The sequence below is a fragment of the Lepidochelys kempii genome, chromosome 23, assembly GCF_965140265.1.
Source record: "Lepidochelys kempii isolate rLepKem1 chromosome 23, rLepKem1.hap2, whole genome shotgun sequence".
NCBI classification, from domain to species: domain Eukaryota; kingdom Metazoa; phylum Chordata; order Testudines; family Cheloniidae; genus Lepidochelys; species Lepidochelys kempii.
Window position 1 is genome coordinate 1,889,338 of NC_133278.1, and position 9,999 is coordinate 1,899,336.

Sequence of the window (9,999 nt, forward strand, 5' to 3'; positions counted from 1 at the left end):
CACGTGCGGGGGAGGGGTCACCCCGTTACCATGGTGATGGAGAGCGGTCGCTGTTGCCATGGGGACCGGGAGGGGCGGGGTCGCTGTTGCCATGGGGACCGGGAGGGGGCGGGGTCGCTGTTGCCATGGGGACCGGGAGGGGGCGGGCACCTCGGGGCAAGGGGGCCGGGCTCCGGGGCGGCCCCGCCTCCCGCAGCAAGATGGCGGCGGGCTGGGGGCTGCGGCGGGGCCTGGGGCTGGTGCTGCTGCGGGGCCCGCGGGGGGCCCGGGGCCTCGGCACCGCCGTGAGTGCGGGGGGGCAGAGGTGGGAATTGGGGGGCAGAAGGGAGTGGGGGGGCAGAGGGAATTGGGGGGCAGAGGTGGGGAGCGGGGGGGCAGAAGGGAGCAGGGGGGCAGAAGGGGGGAGTGGGGGGCAGAGGGAATTGGGGGGCAGAGGTGGGGAGCGGAGGGGGCAGAAGGGAGCAGGGGGACAGAGGTGGGGAGCGGAGGGAATTGGGGGGCAGAGGTGGGGAGCAGAGGGGGCAGAAGGGAGCAGGGGGACAGAGGTGGGGAGCGGGGGGCAGAGGGACACGGGGGGCAGAAGTGGGAATTGGGGGGCAGAAGGGAGCGGGGGGGCAGAGGTGGGGAGCGGGGGGCAGAGGGACACGGGGGGCAGAAGGGAGCGGGGAGGCAGAGGTGGGAATTGGGGGGCAGAAGGGAGCGGGGGGGCAGAGGTGGGGAGCGGGGGCAGAGGGAATTGGGGGGCAGAGGTGGGGAGCGGAGGGGGCAGAAGGGAGCAGGGGGACAGAGGTGGGGAGCGGGGGGCAGAGGGACACGGGGGGCAGAAGGGAGCGGGGAGGCAGAGGTGGGAATTGGGGGGCAGAGGGAATTGGGGGGCAGAAGGGAGCGGGGGGGCAGAGGTGGGGAGCGGAGGGGGCAGAGGGAATTGGGGGGCAGAGGTGGAGAGTGGGGGGCAGAGGGAATTGGGGACAGAGGTGGGGAGCGGGGGGCAGAGGGAATTGGGGGGCAGAAGGGAGCGGGGGGGCAGAGGTGGGAATTGGGGGGCAGAGGGAATTGGGGGGCAGAAGGGAGCGGGGGGGCAGAGGTGGGGAGCGGAGGGAATTGGGGGGCAGAGGTGGGGAGCGGGGGGGCTGGGCCCTGATCCTGCCCTTGGGGGAGGGGGGACCCCGGGCCCTGCACACAGCTCCGAGGGCGGGATCGGCCCCTACCCCTGGGCCGGGGGGTTAGTGTCCGTGGAGTCCCTGGCGGCGGGGGGGGGCTCAGGACGCCTGGTTTCCCTGGGCTGGCCTGGCCGGGGCGCCTGGGCCGGTGCCTGGAGCAGAGGGGTCTAAACTGGGTTCCCGGGGCCCGCTCCCAGCCCCGTCCCTTGTTCCCCACGTGCCACCGTGCCCAGTGCCTCAGTTTCCCCATTTCAAACAGGGAGGCTCGTGCTGGCCTGGAGGGGCAGGACGAGCCCATTAGGGTTAATCTATTAAAGCACCGGGTGCCCCCCCCAATCCGTGGGGCAGCTCATACGGGGAGGGGGACATGGGGAGTTCACCCCCCGTTGTAATCCCTGGAAGAGACTCGCGGCTGGGTCTGGGGGGGTCTTCGCGGCTGGGCCCGGGGTGGGGATGTTGACGGGCCAGGTTATAGTTTCCTGACGGTTCGCTCGGCCGTGAATGGTCCATTCTGGGGGGTGTAAGGGAAGTGGGCCCGGAGCCCGTGTCAAACGCCATCTTTACGTTGGCAAGGGCATGTTGAGATCAGGGAGACAAGGGGGGTGCGGTGATACCTCTTACGGGCCCAGCGTCTGGTGCTGAGAGGGGCGTTTTCCGGGCTCCCCGGGGCCCAGCCCTGCAGAGGGGCTCAGTGTGGCTCCCCACTGGGCGCTCTCACCCCCCGCAGCTGGTCCGATAACCGCTCTTTCCTTTGGGCCGGTTTTCTCACCGGGCGCGCTCTGGTCATGCTCTCGCATAGACGGGTGTTGACAGCTGGCCCGAGTGGGCCGGCTTTCAATGTCAGTCCCTGCTTCCCGTGGCCTTGAACTAACATAAACAAGGGCATGGTGTTTGTTCAGTCTAACCTGCCCCCAGCCCTGGATCGAAGCGCAAACAAATTTAATCAGCTGTTAAAACAGGGCTCAGGGGGCCTGGCGAAGAGAACGAAAATCCCCAGGCCTCCTAAAATAACCTTGCCGGGCTCCCCACCCGCCACGCACCTGCCTTGGAGAGTCGTGTGTGGCCAAAGTGAAGGGCGCCCCAAATTGATTCATGGAGGAAACTTTAAAAAGCTGCAGGATTCGTAGATGGGCCAGCCGCCAGCCTCTGCTTGGCTTCCTTCGGCTGTAGCTAGCTGGGAAAGGGGCATCCATGTCGTTAATATCTGCTTGATTACACCCCTGCTGTGAGTCCACCCAGCTGTGTATGCAGCAGTTCAAGATTTGCTAAGCTTATAAACCCAGGGGCAGGGACTGTCTCTTTGTTCTGCGTTTGTGCAGCGCCTGGCGCCTGTGGGGCTGGCCCACGGCTGGGGCTACCCGGTGCTGCTGCAATGCAAAGAATAAATCATAATCATTTAATCAACTTCGCTGGCAAAGCCCTGAGCGCACCCAACCCGGCAACACGTCCCTACAAGCGCGGGGCCCCGCTGGCTACGTGTCACTCCCATGGTGCTCCATGGACACGTGGGGGAGACATGTCAGAGTGCTGCTCTCCCGCCTCACCTGCACCCTGTCCTCCCCCCAGCATGTACTCCGGCAGCAGCAGGAGTTCACCTCCCTGGAGGAGAAGCCGCAGTTTCCTGGAGCCTCGGCCGACTTTGTGGACAAGCTGGATTTTATCCAGCCCAACGCGATCTCCGGGATCCCCATCTACCGGGTCATGGACCGGCAGGGACAGATCATTAACCCGGACGAAGATCCTCATGTGAGCGCGAGACGCTGGCAGGATCTGCGGGGGGTGGAGCCCAGGTCCCATCTCCTCCACCCGCCCGTGCAGGATCGTCCTCTGGGCTGTCCCCCACAGCTGGACACATGGCAGGGGCAGGATGCACCTAGTCTGTCCCCCGGGGCTCTGCCCGGTGTCGTGTCAAAACACTGCTCTCCTGTCCCTGTTCCCCTGCATTTCACCCCGTTGCTTCCCACCCCTCGCTACCTCCCTATGTGGGGCTGGACCCTGGAAAGTCTGCTGGCTGTTGTCGTGTCCCCTTGTGACGGATCCACGCACCAGAGCAGCGCCTCCTACTGGCCATTTCAGGGATTAGCTTTCTCTCATCCTCTGGTCGTGCCACCAGGCTCCACCCACTACTCCGGGTCCTGGCCCAGGGATCCTGTAGCTAGCAGCCTCCTGCTGCCTCTCCTTAACTTCTCCACCAGAGCTGTTTCAGTTCTCCGCGGCCCCAGCACCTTCCTCGCCCTCCTCCCCGGGCCTCCAGCCCCCACGTCCCAGCAGCCAGGAGCTCCCTCTCGTTCCCCTGGTCCCTGCCAGCAGCTGCTCTGTCCAAGGAGCTACCTCCCTGCAGCCGCCGGCTTTCAGCAGTGACTGCCCCTGCTGCCCCGCCCCTCCCTTTTATGTCAGCCCGCTGGGCCCTGACTGGCTGCTCCGTGAAGCCTGTCTCTGATTGGCTGCGCCCTACGTGGCCTCCCTAGGCTGTTTTAACCCCTTCCCTGCCAGCCTGGGGCGAACACCCCATCCCACCCCCAATCGACCTGGCTGGTGCGGCCACAGTAACCGAGCACCTGACGCACAGGCCCGAACCATTGCGGCTTCTCCCAGGCATGGGCTTGCCTAGCCCTCCGGCTCCATCGCTGAGTCGGGATCGCCAGTAACGATCCCGGCGCTGGGAGCCGCAGCCCCGAGCCGTCCCCCTTGCCCGGTGCGGCAGCCCCCGCGCTGACCCGGCTCCTCGCCCTCTTCCGCCGCAGCTCTCGCAGGAGCAGGTGCTGAAGTTCTACAAGACCATGACGCTGCTCAACACGATGGACCGGATCCTGTATGAGTCACAGAGGCAGGTGTGTTGGCCGGGGGCTGCGCGGCGCGTGCCGGGGGGCGCTGGGATGGCGGGGGGGAGGACCCCGGCAGCTCTGACCCAGTCTCCCGTCCGACGCTCCTGGTAACACACCCCAGAGTCACCTTGCTCACAGCTGCGTCACGTTGCCGACTCCTCCAGGGTGTGACCCCTGTAGGCCCCCACTCCTTGTCGGCAGGCCCCACCCAGCCAGGCCCCAGTCTGGAGTTTTGCCTTTGATTTCGCCTTCTGACCTGAGGTACTCTGCACTTGTCTTCATCGAGGTTCTCCGTCCGTCGTAGGATTTTTAATCGTAGGATTTTTAATTTAGGGTGATTAGCTCGCGGCAACTTTAATTTACCACAGCACAGAGCTGGGAGCCAGGACTCCTGGGTTCTATCCTCAGCTCCGGGAGGGGAGCAGGGTCTAGTGGTTAGAGAAGGGGTGCTGGGAGCCAGGACTCCTGGGTTCTATTCCTGTCTCTGCTGCTGACTCTGTGTCCCCCCTCAAGGCAGTTCCCTGCTCCGTGCCTCTGTTTCCCCACAATGATGAGGACAGTGGCCTGTGCGCACCCCTCACACTGCATCCCCACGGTTACTAATGCCATGTTCCTTTTCCAGGGCAGGATCTCCTTCTACATGACCAACTACGGGGAGGAGGGGACGCACGTGGGCAGCGCCGCGGCACTGGATGACACAGACGTGGTGTTCGGGCAGTACCGGGAAGCAGGTGAAGGCGAATCAGTCTGGGTTTAATGCGCCCCCCTCCGCCCCGTCACTGGCCTGCGGGGCGGGGCTGTTCCATGGAGTGGTCACTAGGGGGCAGCGTAAAGCAGCCTCACGGCCATGCTGGGACAGGCAACCTGCCCACAGGGGAGCACCCGGACATGTCCCACCTGGGCTCCCGGGGACGCCAGGCTAAAGCCCAGCAGGGCAGGTCTGTGGCTGATTTCCAGCCCCTCCCATGTTGTGCAGTGGGCCTGATCCCAGGGGCATTGGTGCCGTGGGTGGAGATCCAGGGCAGGGCAGGGCAGCGCCGGGGTGGGGGACTGGGGCTGCCCCCGACCCCGCCTCCCTGCTGTAACCTGGCGGCGGTTCTGTTGGCCCCAGGTGTGCTGATGTACCGGGGTTACCCCCTGGACCTGTTCATGGCCCAGTGCTACGGCAACGCCAGCGACCCCGGCAAAGGGCGCCAGATGCCGGTGCACTACGGCTGCAGAGACCGGCACTTCGTCACCATCTCGTCCCCGCTGGCCACGCAGATCCCCCAAGGTGAGGCCCTCGGGGTGCTGGGGCCTTGAAACCCTCGGGTGCCCCAGAGGCTATGGGACAGCAGCCACCTCCCAAAGGGCTGTGGGAAAATCCTGACCCACAGCCCCCTGCCAGCCCAGCCCTGGACTCCCCCCCCAGCTCTGCCGGTGCCCCTGACTCCCAACCCGCAGCCCCCTACCCCCCCAGCTCTGCCGGTGCCCCTCACTCCCAACCTGCAGCCCCCTGCCCCCCCCAGCTCTGCCGGTGCCCCTCACTCCCAACCCGCAGCTCCCTGCCCCCCCCAGCTCTGCCGGTGCCCCTCACTCCCAACCCGCAGCCCCCTGCTACCCCAGTCCTGGGCTCCCGCCCCCGCTTTGCCGGTGCCCCTCACTCCCGACCCGCAGCCCTGCTAGCCCAGCCCTGGCAGACACAGAGCCAGCTGTCTGCCAACCAGTTCTGCATGACGGACACTCCTCAGCCTGACCCCGCAGCCCACTCCCCGGGCTCCCCCCCCGGCCCCCACCTCCTTGGTGCCTGTTGATCCCAATCCACAGCCCCTCCTACTCGAGGCCTGAGCCTCGACAGGGCCCGGGGGCAGAGCCCTGCCCTGCTGGCTGGCCGGGGGCGAGGGAGGCTCTGGGCCAAGGCTGCCAACTCGTCTCCCTGGCGCCCTGCTGGGGACCCTGCCCTAACCCCTCCCCCGCGCTCTGTGCCCACAGCCGTGGGGGTCGCCTACACCTTCAAGCGGGACAATGCCAGCCGGGCCGTGATCTGCTACTTCGGGGAGGGCGCGGCCAGCGAGGGCGACGCCCACGCCGGCTTCAACTTCGCCGCCACCCTGGAGTGCCCCATCCTCTTCTTCTGCCGCAACAACGGCTACGCCATCTCCACGCCCACCTCGGAGCAGTACCGCGGCGACGGCATCGGTGCAGGCCCAGGCCTGGGGGGAGCTGGCTGGGGGGCGGCACTGGGGCAAGAGGGGGGTCAGAGATCCAACCACCCGCCAGATTGCTCAGTCTCAGCCCAGTCTCCGGGGGTCCCCAGGCACACACTTGGGGAGCAGACCAGTCGCCCACCCTCCCGTGAGAGCCGGAACCCGCTGTCCAGCTGCCCAGCCCCGGGGCGCGACCCCTTCCGACTCATCTGGCTGCCCCCCTCCGGAGACACGTGGCCGTTGGGACACCTATTACCCTGTAACACGCCCCTGCGATGCCCCTCGCTCACTCACCCTTCGGGGGGGGTCCTGGCCTCCCCAGCGGCAGCACCCCCCTTCTGACTTCCTGGTCTCCTGCGCCAGATGGCTCAGCTCCTTACCAGGGCGACCCCCGCGCTCCGTTCTCCTGCGGGGGAGGGCGGCCCCGTGTGTCAGGCGATGCTATGGGAACAGCTGGGCACTTTGAGTCAGCGACCCGCCTGGGCGATTGCTTTGCCGCCAGCCTGTCGGCCCGGCTCCTGGGTGGGGTTTGCAGCCAGAGGGCCCGGGATCTCCCCCTGCAGTGCGCAGAGCCCCCCCGTTCCGCATGGCTGCCGCGGGGCTCGGGGTTGGCAGGAGGGAGCACTGGGGGCGGACGGGTGGGGAATCCGAGGGAGGGGCTGGGGGTTGATGATGGGCAGGGGGGGTTTGGTGGCAGGGCGTGGGGCTCGGGGTTGGCTGGAGGGAGCACTGGGAGCGGACGGGTGGGGAATCCGAGGGAGGGGCTGGGGGTTGATAATGGGCAGGGGGGGTTTGGTGGCAGGGCGTGGGGCTCGGGGTTGGCTGGAGGGAGCACTGGGGGCGGACGGGTGGAGAATCCGAGGGAGGGGCTGGGGGTTGATGATGGGCAGGGGGGGTTTGGTGGCAGGGCGTGGGGCTCGGGGTTGGCAGGAGGGAGCACTGGGAGCGGACGGGTGGGGAATCCGAGGGAGGGGCTGGGGGTTGATGATGGGCAGGGGGGGTTTGGTGGCAGAGCGTGGGGCTCGGGGTTGGCTGGAGGGACCTCTGGGGGCGACGGGGAATCCGAGGAAGGGCTGGGGGTTGATGATGGGCAGGGGGCTGTTAGGGGCAGGGCGTGAGATCGGGCAGGGGGCTGGCCCCGGGGCTCAGAGCGTGACCGGCGGCGTCTCTCCGCCCCCAGCGGCCCGTGGCCCCGGCTACGGGATCATGTCCATCCGCGTGGACGGGAACGACGTCTTCGCCGTGTACAACGCCACGCGGGAGGCCCGGCGCCGGGCCATCGCCGAGAACCAGCCCTTCCTCATCGAGGCCATGACCTACAGGTGGGGCAGGGGGCAGAGTGCGGGGGGCGGGGGGGCGGGGCGGCAGGGCTCACGCCTTGATCCTCCTCCTCCCCCAGGATTGGGCACCACAGCACGAGTGACGACAGCTCGGCCTATCGCTCGGTGGACGAGGTGAACTACTGGGACAAGCAGGACCACCCCATCTCCCGCCTGCATCACTATCTGCGGGGCCGGGGCTGGTGGGACGAGGAGCAGGAGAAGAGCTGGAGGAAGAAATCCCGCAAGAGGGTGAGTGAGGGGTCGTCCCCCCCCCGCCCAGGACCCCTTAGCCCCGGCTGCCCATGGGGCTTGGCCAGCACCCGGTGTGGGGGGACTGCCCCACCAGGGCTGGGAAGAGATGGCAGGGGAGAGCGACTCCACTCCTTGCTGGGCCCGAGCCAGCACCCTGGAGGTTAAGGGCAGGGGAAGGAGGGGTAGGTTGGGAGCCAGGACTCCTGGGTTCTCTCCCTGGCTCTGGGAGGGGAGTGGGGTCTAGTGAGTAGAGTGGGGGGGGAGGAGGCGGGACTCCTGGGTCCTGCCCGGCTTGGGGAGGGAGCAGGAGGGGGCCCAGTGGGCAGAGCAGGGGGCTGGGAGCCAGGACACCGGGTCCTGCCCGGCTCGGGGAGGGGGCGGGGCCTAGTGGGCGGAGCAGGGGGCTGGGAGCCAGGACACCGGGTCCTGCCCGGCTCGGGGAGGGGGCGGGGCCTAGTGGGCGGAGCTGGGGGCTGGGAGCCAGGACACCGGGTCCTGCCCGGCTCGGGGAGGGGGCGGGGCCTAGTGGGCGGAGCTGGGGGCTGGGAGCCAGGACACCGGGTCCTGCCCGGCTCGGGGAGGGGGCGGGGCCTAGTGGGCGGAGCTGGGGCTGGGAGCCAGGACACCGGGTCCTGCCCGGCTCGGGGAGGGGGCGGGGCCTAGTGGGCGGAGCTGGGGGCTGGGAGCCAGGACACCGGGTCCTGCCCGGCTTGGGGAGGGGGTGGGGCCTAGTGGGCGGAGCTGGGGCTGGGAGCCAGGACACCGGGTCCTGCCCGGCTCGGGGAGGGGGCGGGGCCTAGTGGGCGGAGCTGGGGGCTGGGAGCCAGGACACCGGGTCCTGCCCGGCTCGGGGAGGGGGCGGGGCCTAGTGGGCGGAGCTGGGGCTGGGAGCCAGGACACCGGGTCCTGCCCGGCTCGGGGAGGGGGCGGGGCCTAGTGGGCGGAGCAGGGGGCTGGGAGCCAGGACACCGGGTCCTGCCCGGCTTGGGGAGGGGGTGGGGCCCAGTGGGCGGAGCAGGGGGCTGGGAGCCAGGACACCGGGTCCTGCCCGGCTTGGGGAGGGGGCGGGGCCCAGTGGGCGGAGCTAACACTGCCCCGCCCCCGGCCAGGTCATGGAGGCCTTTGAGCAGGCAGAGCGGAAGCTGAAGCCCGGCCCCCAGCACCTCTTCTCGGACGTGTACCACGAGATGCCCCCGCACCTGCAGAAGCAGCAGGAGGCGCTGGTGCGGCACCTCCAGCTGTATGGCGACCACTACCCCCTGGAGCACTTCGAGAAGTGAGGCCGTCGCTGACCCCGCCCCTCCTGCCTCGGTTTCCCCTGGCTGCGCTGTGCCAGGGGCGGGCGCACGGCCACTGGGGCAGCGGGCCTGGCGCCGGGGGAAGTCCTAGCTCAGACAGCGCCGCCCCCCGGCTTAGATTAGCGCCTGGCCTCGCCCTGGCTGCTTAGGGAGAGCTTGTCCCTGGGGCCAGCGGGCAGCTGCCCCCGGGCCCCTAGCATCAGGCTGGGGCAGGGAGCCGCTTCGCTGCAGGGGGTGGGCACGGATCTCGGCTGCGGCCGGCTGATGCCGGGAGAGCGGCACCATCTACCCCGCCCCAGGGGCCAGCGTCTGCCTGCCCGCCAGCCGCAGGGACTCACTGTGCCTCCCCCTGGGGTCCCTGGGCTCCGGGGGGCTTTGCTGTGGGGTGGGGGGGCAGGGTATTTTAGTGCAATCTCATAAATCAGCCTCTGGTTCTGCTTTCTAGGCTCGGGAGAACGGTGCAGGGTTGAACCATGGTTCCCCGGGAGTCAGCCAGGCGGAGCCGGTCCCTCACCGGTCAGCGCCCAGGTGCCTGGCTCTGTTAAATGTAGGCTAGGCAGTTGCTGTTACACTGGCGGGCCGGGAAATCTGGCTCTGCCGTGGAGCCACAGGCCCCTGAGGCCTGGCTGTACCGGTGGGGGGGGTCAATAAACTCTCTGTGCACTAACATCTCCGCGTCCCCTCGTACCTGGGCAACCGGGTCCCTCGCTGGCCTCAGCCTCTGGGCTGGTGTGGGGGGAGTTCCCGACCCACCAGCCGGCCCAGGGAAGTCGAGTCTCCTGGCTGGGGTTAGCAGGCGGTTTGTGGTGGGACACGTGGGGGCAGGTGGCTGGGGTTACAGGTAGCAGGAGCCCGGGGCTGTGCCTCCCAGAGGGGGAGTCTCTGCTGCCGGCACCAGGGAGGAGGGAGCGTATCTGAGCCCGGCTGCCTGCCCACAGGGGTGCCCCAGGCTGAGG

General features: G+C 68.4%; 1 protein-coding gene across 1 annotated transcript; it reads left to right on the forward strand.

Moving 5' to 3' along the window:
• The first annotated feature begins 173 nt into the window (after positions 1 to 173).
• Positions 174 to 9,712, forward strand: BCKDHA (branched chain keto acid dehydrogenase E1 subunit alpha). The gene is made up of 9 exons (XM_073321353.1): positions 174 to 284; positions 2,727 to 2,906; positions 3,905 to 3,991; positions 4,608 to 4,716; positions 5,097 to 5,258; positions 5,957 to 6,163; positions 7,352 to 7,493; positions 7,571 to 7,742; positions 8,855 to 9,712. Exons 1-9 carry the CDS (start codon positions 201 to 203, stop codon positions 9,023 to 9,025), a joined length of 1,314 nt encoding a protein of 437 aa, XP_073177454.1. The 5' UTR covers positions 174 to 200; the 3' UTR covers positions 9,026 to 9,712.
• The last annotated feature ends 287 nt before the right edge of the window (positions 9,713 to 9,999 follow it).